This window comes from Atractosteus spatula, chromosome 5 (genome assembly GCF_055471065.1).
Source record: "Atractosteus spatula isolate fAtrSpa1 chromosome 5, fAtrSpa1.hap1, whole genome shotgun sequence".
Lineage (NCBI taxonomy): Eukaryota > Metazoa > Chordata > Actinopteri > Semionotiformes > Lepisosteidae > Atractosteus > Atractosteus spatula.
In genome coordinates, this window is record NC_142710.1 from 48,201,664 (window position 1) to 48,219,497 (window position 17,834).

Below are 17,834 nucleotides of genomic sequence, written 5' to 3' on the forward strand. Positions count from 1 at the left end.
CATCTAATTTTTAGAACGATCTGCCACACTTTATTTAATAGCTGACTTAAGACTGAATGCTAACTAATTTTAACTTTTTCTCTTTAGCTTAATTAAGCTACAATCACTCAAATCTCTAGAGCATTTAGTGTTAAAACTAAAGTAGAGTTCATGTGAACTTTGCAAAGGCTGCTGTTTTCATAGGCCCAGAACATCTACAGCTAGTGACAGGTTAAAACAATGTTCTTCTTATCTAATTCCTGAAACACACAATATGTAGTGGAGTGACTCATGGCTTTCAATTCAGATATGTACAGCCATTTCTGGAACAGACAAATGACACAAGTTCCTGCAGGAGAGGTAGCAATATCTTTTTCATCTTCAGACTATATCTTCACATTAGTTATTAAAGCTAAAATGACCTTCTTCCTTGCAATTTGTGCTCTTTCCTTCTTTTTAAAAATTTGACAGTTGTAGACTCCCAGAGAAGAACCGAGAGGGAGGCCAGTAGTCCTTATATGATGACCCTCAGATGAGGTCCCAGTTCTTCTGGGACGCTATTGTTACATGAAGTCAGTACAAGGCAAGAAAAATCTATGCAACAGACCTGCAGCTCAATATTCTCCCAAGAAAGCTTTATTAATTAAGCAGTAAGTTGTTAAATAGTTAATCCTTTCACATCATTTGATGAGAAACATGCATGCTATCTTTTAAGACTTTTATGATTTAAAAAAATGTTCTTGCATGAACACTCTCTAGTAACGCAGCTCTAACACTCCAGCACTGTGCTTTCTAATGTGTTTAATATCATACTGCATAACGTATTTCAACTTCATGAAGAGCCAGGTCTTGTAACAATTTTCTATTCTTAGAAACCCCTTAATGCATCATGAGCAATAGTGAGTGAATGAATAAAGTGCAGCAGATACACTTACCATCTCCTGGAATGATTCTTAAGGTGACAGTATTTCCGGCCTCCTTGATTAAGTTCACAATGTCCGAGTGTGATTTGTTGGTGATGGAGCAGCCGTTAACAGCCAGGATCCTGTCTCCTACTTTCAGCTTCCCACAGCGGTCCGCTGGGCTTCCCTCGATAATTCGACCTATTTTGTGAGGCATGGCCACACATGCATTTCCAGCTTTGGCATTATTGAGTGTTTGTTGGTGTGATTCACACATTGATATTCAATTAGGGTAAAAAAAAAGAGGTAAAGGGGAAAAAGAAAAGGACAGGAAAAGGGAAACAGAAGGTTAAGGGTTAATTACACGAGCCACCAAGCAAATCCCATAGAGGACAGACCCAAACCTGCATTTGATTGAAGAAAAGTATTGGCCAAGAACATGAAGAGCACCGATGGTGCAAAGGAAACTGTGTCTTGGATAGATCACTCAAGCTGCGCTGAGCCCATTGAGATCTTTTACTGTTAATATGTATTCTATATAGACACTCACACTCAAACTGTTCTACTGTGAGGTTAGAGATGTCATTCTGTTAAGAGTTTACCAGCATGATGTCATTGAAACAGCCTTTAGCTACTTTACAATCAGTGGGGAAATGCCAACGACTGAGCCACTTAGAAAGTGTTACTACTGTAGATGGTTACTAAAAATATTTGCAACCTAATGGATGGGAAAACATTTGACCTTCGTCTAGACTATCTCACTATATAGCACACTATACATTTATCACTACAGCACTGTTTTTTTTTCCTCTGAAATATAAAAAGATAGCAGTGAATTCCCTTTACAGTTACATACTTTCAAGGGACCAGAGTTAGTTTTTATATGTTGGCTTCAAAAGGAAGGATCTTGGTAAACTCAGTTTATAAAGTTACCCTTAACCAAGGCACTGCACTGCCCTGACACCTACGGCAGCACCACAATGAGTACAAGCGACAGTGTTCAATGATTTTATTTATAGTGCTTATCTGTGCAGCCCCCAGGCTTTCTCCTTTGACAGTTATGTTTATAATAACATCTAAAAATGGGGGATCGTATCATTTTCATTATAAAGCACCAAACAACTGCAGTATGTCATAGCTTTCCTTTCTCAGAGACTGCTTAATACCTCCAGCCCTTTTTTTCCAGAATAGGATCTGCGGAAGGATGTTACATATGAGACCCTGCATAGAATCTGCCAAATGGAAGTCACAGGTGTTTTTACAGTGCTGAGAGAAAAGAGCATTCATACAGATGAAGCAGTGATGCTTTTAATGAAAAATGAATTGACAAGGGAAAACATTTCTTCATTTGGCATATAGAGCTGTTCTAGAAGTCTGACTTGAAATGTTTTGGATGTCATTTCCAAACAGAAGAGATCAATAGATCCTGCTCGGATGAAACTTTAAAAGAGCTTTCTTGCCAATGTTTTCTTCTTTGGGCTTCAGCTTCTATTTCATTTAGACCTAATGTGATTTGCTAACACAAAAAAGCCTCTATTGTAACTACACTAAGCTACACCATGCATTGGCTCCTCCTGGGCAAGAATCATCAAGAGCTTGACAGATAGTTACCCAAGACCACAAAAAGTGAAGGTACAGGACTGCCACACAGTAATAGGAATAGACAGGCACTGCACAGTGACAGAGAGATGTTCCATGCAGGGTGGTAGGCAGCCCCAGAATGAATGAAGCAGCCACACATGTCCAGTGTATTATATTTGCATACCAAATCCAGAAGCATTTACATGTAAATCATCACTTAAGAAAGCATTTATACAGCCAGTCCCACACACCCTGCTCAACAATTAAATCACCCAGGTTTGTAGAAAATCAACAGACCACATAATGGACTTTTGAAGTATTCTCTATCTTGTGCAACAATGTGGACACAGCCAGCAAAAGCATACCAGTTCATGTTCCTGAGGTTCATGTGCTATGAAGTTGCTATTTAATCTCTACTGTGCTTCCCTCTTCTCAAAAAGGTTGCATTTCAAACTGAAATATCCTGCAGACAGTGGCAAGACTTACAATGCTTTGTGACACCTGTTTGACTTAAAATGTTAATATTCTGGTGAGCTCAATACAGTACCTATACTATCATAGAATTTACTTAATCATATTTGTTTCTTTATTAGAATACTTCAAAAGTACATTGAACGGATCCGTTAGAGAAGAAAATGTTTAGTCTGTGTGATAAAGTGCTTTCACACAGTAGACAGAACTGTATTACACATAAAGGATTCCGCATTTTCATATAAATTTGTTTCTTTAGATAATGGGTTTGTAAACTCCGTTTGCACATTAAGTATATAACCACACAAAACATTTTCTAGTAGAAGCTACTTACATTTACTGCAGACTGACTAAATGAATGATGAGTGTCACAATATTATAATTCTATCTGGAATATGGTATCAATTATTCTCATGAATAATACATTTGGACATGCTGTGTATTTATGTGTGAATGGGCTATAAATCCATATTCAAGTTATTTATTCAGTTCTCTGGAAATAATAATGTGATCTTCTTTACATGTGATTCACTGCATGTTTTAAAAATGAGAGGTTAATAATGTTAACCATTAGTAGTAGGCATACTAGTTAACAGCTGTGATATGTACTGAAGGGTAACCACTGGTCCATTTTTTAAACATGTTTAAACAACATGTTAATTGTATGCAACCACTGGTGATACTTCCCCACTGTTTACCACCCTCCAACCTTTAAAGTGGGATGGTGTCACGGGGCACTCCCAGGAACCTCCTGCTTGTAGCCTGGAAGTTAGGAATCTGCTGCAATAAAAATCCCGCAGTTCTGTGGAAGAACTGCAGAGAGGCAGAACTGCCGGCTCCTCAGTTGAGCGCTGAAACTTAGAGTCTTGGAGTCTCCATTTGGACTCGATATTGGACTTGGTACTGGAGAGAATCTGGGGTGACAGAATCAAGTACCTTTTCGCTTGAATGGTGGCCTGAGGATTTTCAGTGCAGCAGATTCCAAACTTCCAAGCTACACACAAAGAGGTTCCTGGGAGGGCCCGTCACGGACGGAAAAAATGAAAGTTCACAATCACAGATATCCAGACTTAACTGATAAAGCAAAGGTGCAGGCTGTCAGACAGCTGGATCTACGGATAACCACACTGATGGAGGGATGTCGCAGACTGTGCGCAGGACCACGCAGCTGGGGGAGGCAGAGGCGGATTGCGTGCGAGGGGGCACGTGAGCTTACCGAACGTGGTTCCCGCCTCGGGCCGGCTGACTGAGGACACGATGACGAACCCGAAGCCCTCGTTCTCCCCGCGGCGGATCTCCACGTCGTAGGGCTGCACCGCCGCACTGACCACCGCGCTGCCGCCGCCCCCGCCGCTGCCGATGCCGCTGGTGCTGCCGCTGCCCGAGCTCACCGTGTTGAGGGAGTTCTGGCTGCCCTGGGGAGTCCTCTTCTCCTCGGTGAGGGAGGGGGCCTGGTTGCTGCTGTGGTGGGAGGAGGCCGGCGAGGCTGGGACATCGCCGTCCACTTTGGATACTTTGGAAAGGAGGAAGAAAGATTGTAAATAACTCGCAGGAAAAAGACGGTCCTTCCAAAGGGCTCCCCTTTTTCTTTGCTCGCCCTGAAAATACAGTCTCCAAAGGAATAATTCAAGAAAAGATCTTTTTATCCTCTATCATCTGTATATCTCTTCTATTTCAGTCTTAGATATTTAGTGCTTTTTTCTACAGACGTAATTTTCTTCATTCACTTACAACAACACAAACGCACACACTCTTCATTTAGCTAATTCTCATTACTCTGTAGAACTGGTGCGTAATCTTGGCTAATTTATTCTTTGATGAGAGATTTAACGGGTTAATAACAGCGTTGAAGTGCAATGCGTCCGCAAAAATCTACGGATATGTTAAACACAAGGGTGAATTTCATTAAAGTGCTGAATTTTGGAAGAAAAGCAATAAAGTGAAATTAATTTGAAAAACATTCACAGCAGGAATGATTTTTTCAGAGGATTTATTTATAACTCAAAGGCAGTGTCATAGGGAAGTAATAATATCAGGAATGGTTGCCCAAGGGTTAATGATATAACCAAGTATTATTGTTATTATATATTTCTAGTACCTTTAGGAGAACCTGGGGGGGGGGCATTTTATTACATTTTACCTGAAAAATGACAGGTTTCATTACAAAACCTTGCAAATGTATTCCTCTACATTATGCTTAACTTCAGTCATATAGTTGTGTTTGACCTGAGGGAGTGTCCTTCACCCTGTATTCAGTGTCACTACCTACTGTGCCAATCAACAATGGACCTCAGAAGACTTCAGCATAGGTTACCCTGTCAGATTTATGGACAATCACCTGAAATGGATTTCCATGACATTTCAGAAGCTTTTTATAGTTTCACCTCAAAGCTTTGATGGTTTCATCTTACATGGATTTCAGTTGGTCTGTATATTGAAAATTATATGACAGCCGATAAGACCTTAAGAAGGGTTATAAACATGACAAGGACACCTGTCCTATGTTTATTGGTTGACTTTCAAGAACAACAGCGATCCCTAAAAATGTCATTAAGAGGCTGAAGCCCTACTCCTTTAAAGTTGCAGTTAATAGATGGCTTCCATCCAGTAATTCAGACCTGTACTATGGCAGTCCTGTACACAAGACCCTCTTACAGGAATGACATTTTAAGGAGACTACATAGCATGCTGTACTTGGAAAAGGTTTATGCTGTGTTAAATTTTCAATTTTTAAAAAAAAGGAAGAGTCCTAATGTTAAGAAGATCCCCAACAGTAAAAAATGCACTTCTGAAAACTCAGCCTGTCATTATTAACTCCTAAGTGTCATTTGTTAACTCCAAAGTAGAGACCAACACTTACTGTAAGTGTCTTCTATTAACTCTTAAATTAGCTTCCACTTGCTGACTTCTTTGTTTTATCATTCGGGGAAATAAGTTAGAGTAACAGCAGACATTTCAATCATCAGGTTCAACAGAGCTGCATTGTTCACTGAGACCAGTTAAGCTCTGTTGTCACATGCATCCTTCGTTTTTTTTTTGCCATGGGCCACAGCCATTAACAAAAAGAGATCTGGATCTAGATTACCTCCAAAAGCCGTCTTGCGCCTCACAGTCAGGTTGACGTGGCCCTGCTTGGCAGCCTGCTGCATCAGTTGGACGACAAGTTGGTGGGATTTGCCTACAACAGCGGTTCCATCCACACAGATCAGCTCATCCCCCGATCTTAGCCGTCCGTCCTCATCGGCCGCTCCATATTTCACAATATGACCAATATAAATCTGAAGGAGAGAATATTCCATGACAGTAAGATCACTTTCAAATTGTGCTTTTCCAAAATCCTTTTCAGCAAAATTCTCCTTTTTTACAGCCCTTTTCCATCGATTGACGTGAGCTAAGGGAAAATAATGGTTATGGATAATATACAAAAGAAAACTTCATCATTTTATAGCATTTCAATTAGATAAATAATTAAACAGCCTTCTTAAGCACACAAGCACTTTTTTTATTGAAGACATCCTCTTGCTTTTGGAGACGAAGCTAAGCAGCACAATAGACAAAACTCGTGGGCTTAATTATTTTCTTTCTGCATGTACTTCTTGAGCCGTCAAGAGCTATATGCATCACATCTTAAGAACAAACATGCCAAGTGCTTTATATATAACTGCTTCTTTCTTTTTTACAGGGTAGATACATGGTTGCAAAGGGATATAAAATGCAACTCTTGCTAGGCTTTCTTCTTCCACAGCCTTTTCTATTAGGCTTAATTGCAGCCAGAAAAGGAGCTCTGATTGAATTGGATCTGGCTGATTTTCACTACTGTCTTGCTTGACGTGATGCACCTGTGGACCCAGTTCCTCTACCAGTCTCTTCTGTTGAGGCAGAATGAATCCTGAAGCAAATGTGTTACTCACAGGTTCTCCTGGCTCGTTGCCACCCAGAATTCGGAACCCAAACCCGGTGTCTTTCCTCCACAGGAAAATGTCCTGCTCTTGATAATCAGGTACTGAAAAAGGGGTTAAAAACCATCTGATGAATAACTTGGCAAGGCAATATGGTATTTCACTCCCCATTTTAACAACAAAAGGTAAAACTGTGATCTACACTTCCTCAACTCTACCCATCCAAAATACATTTCCTGAGAATAACTAGCACAGAGTTTTGCCATCCCATCTGCATTGTGATTTCAAGCACAAATCTAATGAGCTGTTCCCACAACAGTCAGCAATGGCTAATGTCCTCTGGGGATAAGTATTTCTAATTGGATCCACTTTGAAATATAAAATAAAGATTTTGTTTTAAGGCTTAATTTGACAACCACCTCTCCAATGAAACAACATTCTAAGGCAGAGCTGTATAACCCTGATCATTGGACTACACTTTATTTTGTTTTACATCAACTCAGTTACTTAACTGAACCCTCTTCTGAATGAATATTGGGCATACATAAACTTTAAAAAAAAAATTTGCACCTCTGAACCCTATGGAAATTTCACATAAAAACCAAAATGTAAAACGTGTGCGTGTAGGGGCTCAACTAGGAACTCAGATAGAAACAAAGCCAGAACAAAGCCAGGTTTCGAGATACAGAATGGCGAGAACCTGCCTGAGAGGAAAAACACGTCTTTTTTAGCACCAAGAGCATTGTCCTCCAATTGTGAATTGCAGCAGCTGCCAGTGTCACAGGTTGGAATTAGAAATTGTATCTGTAGTGCCAGTGTCAAAAACTCTTACAGTGCTTAAAAATTGGATTTGACCACATACTCCAGATACGGCAAGCGAGCAGAGAGAGCTACAGGAGAACACTTGTACTGCAGTTCCCATACCGCAGTGGGCGATTTTGCAGCTCTGTGCAAGCTGAAGAGTCAAAAACAATCTGAAGCACTCTTCAGTCAGAGGAATCTTGACTGCAAAAATACTGATGAAACAGCAGGTGGAGAGACAAAGAAAATAAAAAAAAATCCTTAGGCTTAAAGCTGTTAACCATAGCAAAGCAATCTTAAAAGATATCCGGGATGCATATTGTAACAGATATGGCAAATTAAAAGGCGCCTGGAAATCTGTCTGCTGTTTGCGCAGTTACTTCTTTTCTAATAATTTTGAAAGTGGCTAAACTAATTGTGGGGATTTGATTGAAGTTAATAAACTTCCTTATTGCTGTTATGGAACAAAAAGGAAAGGAAATCATAGATTGTTTTGCTGCCTTTAGATTATTCTGCTGAATTGCAGTCTAGGTTACACTGGAAATGTACACAATACGATTGTTACATAATCAAAATGCTGCAAACATGCTTTGTAATCATTATCTCGGAAGCAGGTTAAAGCATGATTGCAATATTAGTATAGAGTGGGTTATTTTTAAGAAAGGAAGGCAACGGTCAGTAGTTAGCCTTTCAGGACAAATCAGTGAAGCACACGGCTTCCCTTAAATGGACAAAATGGCAGCTGTAGGGGAGCCCAGCATGTAATTTTCTCAGCAGACCCTGACACTCCAGTGTTTGGCAAAGCTTTCTTCACACCAAATGGTATGATTATTTCATGCTCTATTAGTATCATGCTGCAGTAAGTTTATAACCCAGGGAAAAAAATATATCTAAAGTGTGGTGTTGCTGCTGGGCCTTTTAATGAATGTTGCCTCCAATATGTCCTTCACACTGCCCATAATCACTTTATATAAAGTGACCCATTCATACGGGGTCCATATGATATTAACAGTTGACTCCATTCTTAAGAATGGTATTAGCGGTGCAGCACAGTATGGTTGTCAAGTAAAAAACAAAAAAGGAAAAACTACAGATAGGGAATTATACCCAAATCAGACAAGATAAGCTTAATGTCTAAATGGAGGAAAAAACAAAAATGCCTTCTGCTTACTCGAGTAGCATTTTTTCCAGTTTGAGTATGTGTTTCTAAATCAATTACAGCACAGCTAGCTTCCAGGGTATTAAACCTGTTTCTTTTGTTCTCATGTGTTAATTGGATTTTTTTCCCCTTAAAACTGGATCTCATTACTGGCATGCACACTTCGCAAGCAATAGACAAAGCAAAAAAAAGACTTTTAGAGGGAATTAAACTCTTCAGCTACTCCACAGCTATCAGAATACTGAATTTAATTTAAATTCTGCAAAAATTGTCCAACTTTACAGTGAGCAGATAGAACAGAACAAGAAATTAGGTTTATGTTCAACTTAGTTTTAATTCCGTTACAAATGAATCAATGTTGCCTGTTTGAGAGTGTATAAAGTATTTTATATGTACTGCCTTGTTGCACTACACATAAAATATAATTCAGGTTCTCTGGGGTCAGCTATGAATGATATTCTTCTTAATTGGGAGGTTTATAAAGACAGAATAAAAAATCTACTATGTTTCATCCTCACCATGTCCAGTTAAATACAAATTTGTAGTGAGATTGTAGGTTTCAAAATTAAGTTGTTTATTTTCAATATGTTAACCCATGGAATGATTAACCACAATTTAACTACCTGAATCCATTACATCTCTCCAGTGTGCATTAGGGTAAAGTTGACTTTTATCTGTGATTTTTAATCTATGGAAGTACTTTTTAAAGAATTATCATTGTTGTTCTGCAATTATGGAATTACATCACTTCTGAATCTAATTCACATTTAATGAAAAAGGTAATTGTGAAAATAATTCCAGAAAAGCTGCCCCTACACTTAAAGACCAATAGGAAGATATTTCTAAATCACATGGATTAATATGGGCTATACCTTTTTAGTAAACAGGAGATGGACCAACCCAGTGCATTGAAAACACTGCCATGAACTAAGCTGTGAAGACTTTGCTACATACAAGAACACAAGATAGTTCACTATATTGAAAGAATTTTGATATTTCTATTCTCTGGTACATTAGGGGTAGTGTGAAACTGAGCTCCGGAAAGCCAGATTGTTCCCAAACACAGTTCCATTGTAAAGCAATAGATAGGAATAAGCTTCAGAGAGAGCTATATAGTGAGATCAATCCATTATATCACATGAATTATTAAGTTTTGCAACTGCTTGAATTAAGTGCATGAACACTGATTTTCCATCTATCAAGCCCTGTTTTAAACTTCCTCTGACAATTCAACCACACCCCACCGCTAGTCATATCAGCAGCCTTCTTCACATAGATGAAAGTTTATGTCAGGCTGCAAAAACACACATTGTAGTAGGAATGGATTACATATGTTAAGAATGTATCATATGCAAAGTGAATTGTTCTACAAAAGACATTAATGGTATTATGACAGCTCTCTGACTTGGATGGGCAAGTTTTGTGGACCAACAATGGAGAGAGTGCTCCAGAATATCTTGTTACCTTGCACATGAGGGTAACGAACCACAAAAAGCCGAGCGATAGAAGAAACAGCTAAGCTAGAAGTGTTTTGATTTAAAAAGTATCACATAAAGACATCAAGTCTTCATCTTCCTTTAATGCTTACTTCACAAACTGAATTGCTTTACTGAGTGGTCACTGATTTCTGCATGAAATTCATAATATTAAAAAGATCAAATAAGGTAAGGACGTGAACAGAACAAAAGGACATTAAGATACTGCCTTACCCCTCAAGCACTAGTAGCAAACCAGCTTGGGACTATAGACAAAAACTCATTTTAGAACAGAGAATGGACAACAGGAAGCTAACTACACTACTTCGCAGTATACTTACGCCTACTTTCATACATGCTCCTCGACTGGGCCCAGATTTTAAAGGGATCTGGCTTCTTCTGCGCTGTGCCGTCCCCTGGTTCCTGTGGCAGCTGTATGGGCTGGGGCGGCTGCAGAGGCTGTGGGGGCTGGGGAGGGGGCGCCGCTCCCTCCGTGGCGGTGCTGCTGGAGTAGCTGGGAGGAACGGGGGCGCTGTGAATGGGCGACTCAGTGCGAAGGCTCCGGTGGCTGGAGACGCTGTGCTGGGAGCTGCCCTGGCTGTCTTTTCTCTCAAGTTGTTGTTGCTGCTGCTGCTGCTGCTGCTGCTGGTGTGTGTGTTCGAGGCGCAACAAAGGAAAGCGAGAGCGCAAGGCCATTACTGAACCTGATGGCACTGTGGTTCAGGGCAACCAGACTCCATACAATGACTATATGAACAAACCAATCAACAGGCATTTCTGAAAGCCATGCAGCCACACAGACTCCACCTTGCCTCAAATGGCGAAATCAGAAATCATTACTAATGTTTGTGCGGAAGACATCACCTATGATATCCTAAATAGTATATATCACATGGGGAAAAAAAACTCAACAAAATCCAAATAAATAACAATTGTTTGCCTAAGATTTGACTACATTTCATCTAAAACTGATCATATGCAATTTTAAGATGAAAATTGGCAGATGCAAGAACGCTAAGGATTTATGCGGAACGCATCGTGCTTAATTAAATGAGTGTCCTTAGAGTTAAAGAAAAAATGTTTATCCCAAGCAAAAGTGATGTTTATGCTTGGGTAAAACTGTCATTCCTTCACTTCAATGGAAAGCTGAATGTATTTATAGACTGTATGATAGTAGTGCATACCAGAACATATTCTAAGCACATCTCTGTATTTCACCAAAGGCCAATTTCTTCCAGAGTCTGACACAGAAGCACACACAGACTGACATTTCTATGATATAAGAGTGAGTGTAGTCCGAGTTTCCCTCTCTCAACACTAATGTGAACTGACATCGGTCTAGACCCACTACCCCCCCCCCCCCCCCACCACACACACCCCTTCACCAAAGTCACGTGACTTCAATAAGCATCACCCCCAGCCATCACAATTATTATTGTCTTAATTAGCTCTGTGCTTTCTTTGAGGTCCAGCAAGAGAATGTGAGAATACAAAGACTTGGGATGGGAAAACCGGAGTCATATCCCATTTGTCTGTACTGACACTTCATACTAATCAAAGTGCCCCCCATCTGAACCACATGTTCTACAGAGGCACCAATACGGGCGGACCCCGCGAGAAACAGCGGCAGTCTGTAAACAAGTAATTCTTGGCTAGTCAAGGAACATTTTACACTACACTGGTACGCTACCACAACAAGCATTTTCATTGTTGTGGAATTCTCAGATCTTTAAATACAGTTAAAACATTCTAGTAAAATATATCTTCATATCAAAAAGTAAGAATTTATCACACCATTTAGAAATGGTATTGCCAGGCATTCTTGATACATAGTTGAAATTTACTATGAACCTTTTTTCTATCCTCTTCTTTGTTATTTCAAGCAACAAACACTAAAATTCCTATACACATAATAATATAACAGTACAGGTTGCCACAAAAAGGGTTTTCCATTTAGCTTTTTAAAAATGTTGTTGCACTTTTAATTGGGAAGAAACAGCAATATCACAATGTTGTTAAACAGCAATATCACACAGCTGTTTCATAGATACTTTTCCTAGGGTTGATCTTCAAAAGCCCTGTGTTTTAGTCTCCAGCTAAGCAATTAAAACACAACTGCCCTGTGTAGGAATGTGAACTGCCACTCTATCCTGCTCACCAGCCGGATATCATTAAATGCCTAATTAGACAATTGCTTAGATTCAGAAAGAAGGATAAAAATGAAGAAAAAAAACACATTTTAAAAATAAGATCTACTTCTTTGAAAATCTGCAACACAGACCCTAATAAAAAGGAGAGAACACTCTGATGAGGAACTTAACATGGTACACATTGTTACTCACCAGCTTTGGACTCTTCTTTGTAGGCACCAGTCCTGTAAAGCAGCAGCAGAAGAGAAAACCATTAATTATGAGTGTAAATATTTTACCTTCCCTACAAGAAAAGATTTCCCAAGACAGATGGTTCCTAATGTAGCCTTTTGTGGAACAGAAGCAGCCTTCTTGCCAGCGCCTGAGTTATCGGTCTGTTCATATCGAATTAAGAGTCGGGCGAGATGTATCTGCATTAGCTATGCTGACTCGTGCTGCAGCAGCCCTGGAGGGGTGGCGAAATTCACAGACCTCGGCAGGCAGGGAAATTGAATACTTGGGCAGAATTTCAACTATTTTACCCAGCAAACAAGGGCTCTAAACGACTTAACGCAAAATTAAAGACCAGTGTCATTTTCCCTGAAACCATCTTCGAAACGCCTTTTCAGCCATCCGCTCTGCTGTGAAAGGCTTGCATATTGAGAAGCAGATTTTGTTCTCTCTCACTTTTTCGCTTTTTTTTTCCTTCGCCCTCCCCCTCCTCCCCTCACAGGGCCTTGCTAGCCTTTCCTTGCTCTTCTTTTCTCTCTCTCTCTCTTTCTCCCTGTCATTCACTCGCTCACACATGCTCTCTCCACTCTGCCTGTGATCGATCGGAAAACAGATTTAAAAGGCCTAAATAAATGATACACTCATGCAGAAATAGCAAACCTTTAGGAACCTTGATGAAATATTCAAAGTAGTACAAACTGAATACATCAGAGGAAAGGCTAATATTCATGAACCACTCTTTAACAGCATGCTTTAAAACCTCCAGCAGGCAAAATAGCTGCACGCTACCAAAATAAGCCACCTTATTCATGAATAGTGCAAAAAACAGTTTCTTTTGAATGATGGCAAAAACGTTGTAAACTTCTTCACTATCTGCTACTGAACTAGTTTAATCTTTCTTGTATTTCTTCGTGAAAATGGTTACCTTGAAGGGAGACCCTCCAAGGACGGCTAAACGTAGCTCTGAGATGTGTAATAAGAGAACTTATTAAAAGAAGACAAGGGGGATTTCTGTTCCAATTTCTCAGGTGTAATATTGTTCTGAATGATAAAGACGGCACCCTTCTGGGATTGCTTTTCGTACATAATCAAACAGTCCTTCAACAGACAAACAAAAATGTCTAAAATTGGATCTTGCAATAAAACACACTGACTAGCATTTTTAAGGACTGTGGAGATCTTCATGCTAGTACTGTCACAAAGCGTTCTAGTTTGGACACCTATTATCTGCTGTACAAATAATAAAATCTGAAACGCCATCTGCAGTAACTCTTCCTCAGAACCGGTACAGTACAAGTCATTAAATGTTAAAACTTAATAGCTCCTTGCTGCAGTACAGCTCTCTCTATATGATTTATAATTAATTTCAGCAGTTTCAAATCAAGGGCCTGAATAGAAAAGACAAAGAAATAAAATATTATGCTTTGTGGCCACAGTGCTTGACAGTCCTTTGGCAGAAGTGTGGTAAGAACTAAACAAATAAGAATTTTAAAAAACAATAAACTGAATAATGCATAGATAGACATAATTGTGACTTATGAAAGTAACTAGCACAGAATAGCTGTAAGACAGTACTGCAAACTTCTATTGCATACCTTAATAGTTTCAAAGAACATATCAGCTGTATTCTTAATGCAAACAGAACACTACATCTTTACTAATAACTAAGGATTGCAGTTCAAGGATCACCAAATTAAATTAGGAGTGGACAGTATGTTTGCACTGAAAAGAGATGAATTAATGCTCTTGTAATAGAGAATGACCTACAAATATATTGCTTCATTTTCAATGAAATGACCTTTTCAGTTAAAAAAATAAGGTTTACCAGATGCATCTTTCTTGATGATCACATCATACGTTCCCCCCAAAATAAAATAATTGCAAAAGCAATACTTCACAATGGATTTTATTTCCCTTAATGTCATTGTCTGGTCATTATTGACAACACAGAGGCTCAGTCAAGGTTTTCTGAAGTATGAATGAAATTGGAATGTCTGCCTTTAAGTCATCCTCTTTTTATCAAAAAGAGCTAAATTAGGTAAGAGGCAGCTGCACAAGGTATATTTAAAGTGTCTCAATCCCACGAGGACAATATGTGAATGGCTTGCCAGTTGCCATGGCGAGGGGTTTCTTGGGTGAATCTGAAATATGTCGAACCCAGCGGACTCTAAATTAAAACTATTAACAGTAAAATTATCATGTACATTTGGCAGATAAAAGCCCCCATCTTAGTTCTGGTCTGTGAGAAACAGTCTCCGACAGGCTGAACCATCTGTTAGATAAAATGCTATCAACAGGCAGGCAGGATGCAAGACTTTCCAGTAACACAGATTAGAACAGAAAAGTGTTTTTTTAAATAAAATAGTTGTGATAGATGTTTAAGTTTAACTGCCTTAGGAGTCCAAAAACTCATTTTTTATTGATATCATTATAATACTTCACCCCAAAAAATTCTAATAAATGTATTCCCTCATTGATTGATAAATTTGCGTGAGGAAGCCACTGAGTGCAGCCATTGCATCTTGTTTAACTACACTGAAATATGCACCAATCACAAAGATTAAGAGGATTCTTAGCACAAGAGAGGTACACCTGGAAAGATGTCTTCAGAAGTATTCTGAAATAAATGCTAGCACGGTTGACAGTCACACTGTAGACAAAAACTCAAAACTGGTTTTCATCCTCAACAGTACACAAAACCCTCTTTCTACACACTCAAGTTGCCTTCAAGAAACCGCCTAGTTTCTGCAACACATCCTGGGAGACAGTCCAAAAGGTTGAAAGGGGAGAAATAAAAAACATATTAATTGGAGAGACACTGCATATACAGTATTATTGAACTCCAGCCTCCACTGTGGTTTATTAGTGTTATTAGTGCTTGTTTAGGTTTACTTGCAATACTATTATGTTAATTTGGATTTATATTTGTCCTAATGATATTCCTTGCCAATAAGGACAAATACGCCAAGCTTATGAAATCGAGGTTTTTTGTAATAGATTTTTCCTGTATTTTGTTCTGAACAGCAGTCCTGGTGCTGGTTGAAGAACCACACTGCAGTACTGCAGCGCATCGTCATGGAAACAAAGGGAGCGTAGATCGCAAGGATTTACTACCAGCTTTCAGAGTGTCAAGGTGTGAAGCAGAGATGCTCATAATGAAATTTTCTCACACACACATGAGCACTCAAGTCTAAGAATACACACCCATTATTATCATTAATTTACAGAAACACAGAAATAGTATCATATGGTCTCAGTCTCTATGATATATATTGCTTTGTAGATTGCATTAGCATTTCATGATATCGCTGCTTATTAAATTTTGTAACTTAATTAGTGATATGCTGTAACACTTATTCTGACTTTAAATATATGCTGCTAAATTATACATTTAGAAAAAAACAAAGCTTAGCAAAATAAACTGAGCCTCTGAAACTGTTATGTGGTATTTATCCTTATTCCTTTGGTTACTTGATAAGCATCTCCTAATATGAATGCCTGTATTAAGCAGGAATGTAACCGCATTTCTATTACCATTTTAATAGAAAGAAAGCAGAATACTACCTTTACATTAAAGCAGCAATATTCTACTATGCTTTTTATTACAATTTATCTTTCTCTAGGTCTATTAAATAAAGGGAAGCATCCAAACTGCCTTTTCCCCTAAACAAAATAGCCTTTTACAAATCTCCCATAAACACCACTCTGCCATAGATAAAAAGAACTGCTGAGCACTTCCAACATTACGAAAAAATACTAGTGTTCATTTCAGGAATTGCTAATAAATGTAATTCCTTTTGCAATGAAGCACAGAGTAGGTCTGAAAACGTTGGTTTGGCAGCTAATATCTAATATTCTTATCAGCAGTTCTGACAGCACTGCATTCCATATGAAAATAAAAAGGACTGACTAATGGATAGGTGATTAATTCTGAGTCACTTGTAAAGACAATTAGATGACAATGGCTTAAATACAAATTTCTAGTGCTTCAATGCGATTTCTACCATCACTTCTTGTTTTTTTATATAATCCCAACTCTTTGTCTGCTTTTAAATATACTCATTTGGTTTTCCACTGCTGCAGCTCAGTCAGCATTGATTGATGACAAAAGGGCATTACATAGAAGTCAGCACTTTATGATATAGCATTTACTGAAACACAATTACATATATATCTACACTCTTCCAAGGCAGACATTGCTATTTATATTTACTAAAGGAAACAGATTTCTCAAAGTAAGAACTGCCTCTCCATTCTAATAAATAATTAAGAAATGCATGGTTATGGAGCTAATCACTCCTTGCATCCGAAAGCACATAAAATACAGGAAGAGACTAACTCCATTGAGCTGTGAAGAGCAGTACCCACCTGAGTGAAGCATGGCAGCCATTCTGCACCAGAAGCCCCACCACACAAAAAAATGAGATGGCGAAGTGAGAAATTACTTCACCACTTGAATCAATGGAGAAACTTAGAGAGGCCAGATTTTGCAAGGCTGGAGTGGAAATTAGCCAGGATACTGGTGTTAACACACCTACTCCTTCAAACAGAGCCAAGGAGGCACCCCGAATGACTAAACTGGTAAAAGCTCTAACCCACATGCACGATAAACTCTATGATTACAGGTTCGAATGTGGGTCATGCCACTAGCTGTCTGTGTTAGGGAGTCCCCATGCAGCAGTGCATAATTCAGTTGAGTGCCTTCAAAAACAGGGTAGGACTAGTTGGCCAGGCCTCTCTCAGCTACCTTTGCAGGTGTTTATCAAAAGACAAGTGGTCAGAAGGTCAGCTGGTCAGACATGCCTGTCCACACTTATTCTCCTGTGTCTGGCCATAAGGTTTGTAAGTGTCAGCAGAGTTGTGATAAAAAGGCAACTGGATCATCCAAATTGGGTGGGTATTCCAAACAATAATTGGTGATAATAAAATTTAAAAGAAGTGCTGTGGGATTGGTAATTACCATGTGGCCGGGACCTTGTTTAATGTCTCATCTCTGAAGGTACACATTTATACCTCTTACGGAACATATTGAACAGAAGTGTTCTCCCATTCCACTACTGACACAGCTTTCTTCGCTTCTACCGATGTCCTAAACTGTGCAGTTGATTGAAATTCCATGTTTTTCAAATGAATTACTTTTTGCAGACTCCTGTACTGACAAGTTATGACCGCTATTCAAGAATAATTAAGTCATTAAAATCACCAGC

At 39.0% G+C, this 17,834-nt stretch overlaps 1 protein-coding gene across 12 annotated transcripts in view; it reads right to left on the reverse strand.

Moving 5' to 3' along the window:
* magi1b (membrane associated guanylate kinase, WW and PDZ domain containing 1b) overlaps window positions 1-17,834 on the reverse strand; it is a 188,087-nt gene that overhangs the window by 10,892 nt on the left and 159,361 nt on the right. For 6 of the 12 annotated variants that reach the window (XM_088916184.1, XM_088916183.1, XM_088916181.1 and 3 more), the window contains 6 exons: window positions 12,610-12,641; window positions 10,609-10,912; window positions 6,845-6,936; window positions 6,019-6,211; window positions 4,150-4,446; window positions 915-1,118 (listed from right to left, as the gene is read on the reverse strand). In XM_088916184.1, the coding sequence (XP_088772310.1) occupies window positions 915-1,118; window positions 4,150-4,446; window positions 6,019-6,211; window positions 6,845-6,936; window positions 10,609-10,912; window positions 12,610-12,641 (1,122 nt within the window). The remainder of the gene's footprint in view (window positions 1-914; window positions 1,119-4,149; window positions 4,447-6,018; window positions 6,212-6,844; window positions 6,937-10,608; window positions 10,913-12,609; window positions 12,642-17,834) is intronic. The other 6 variants (XM_088916188.1, XM_088916186.1, XM_088916192.1 and 3 more) reach the window with 3 other exon arrangements.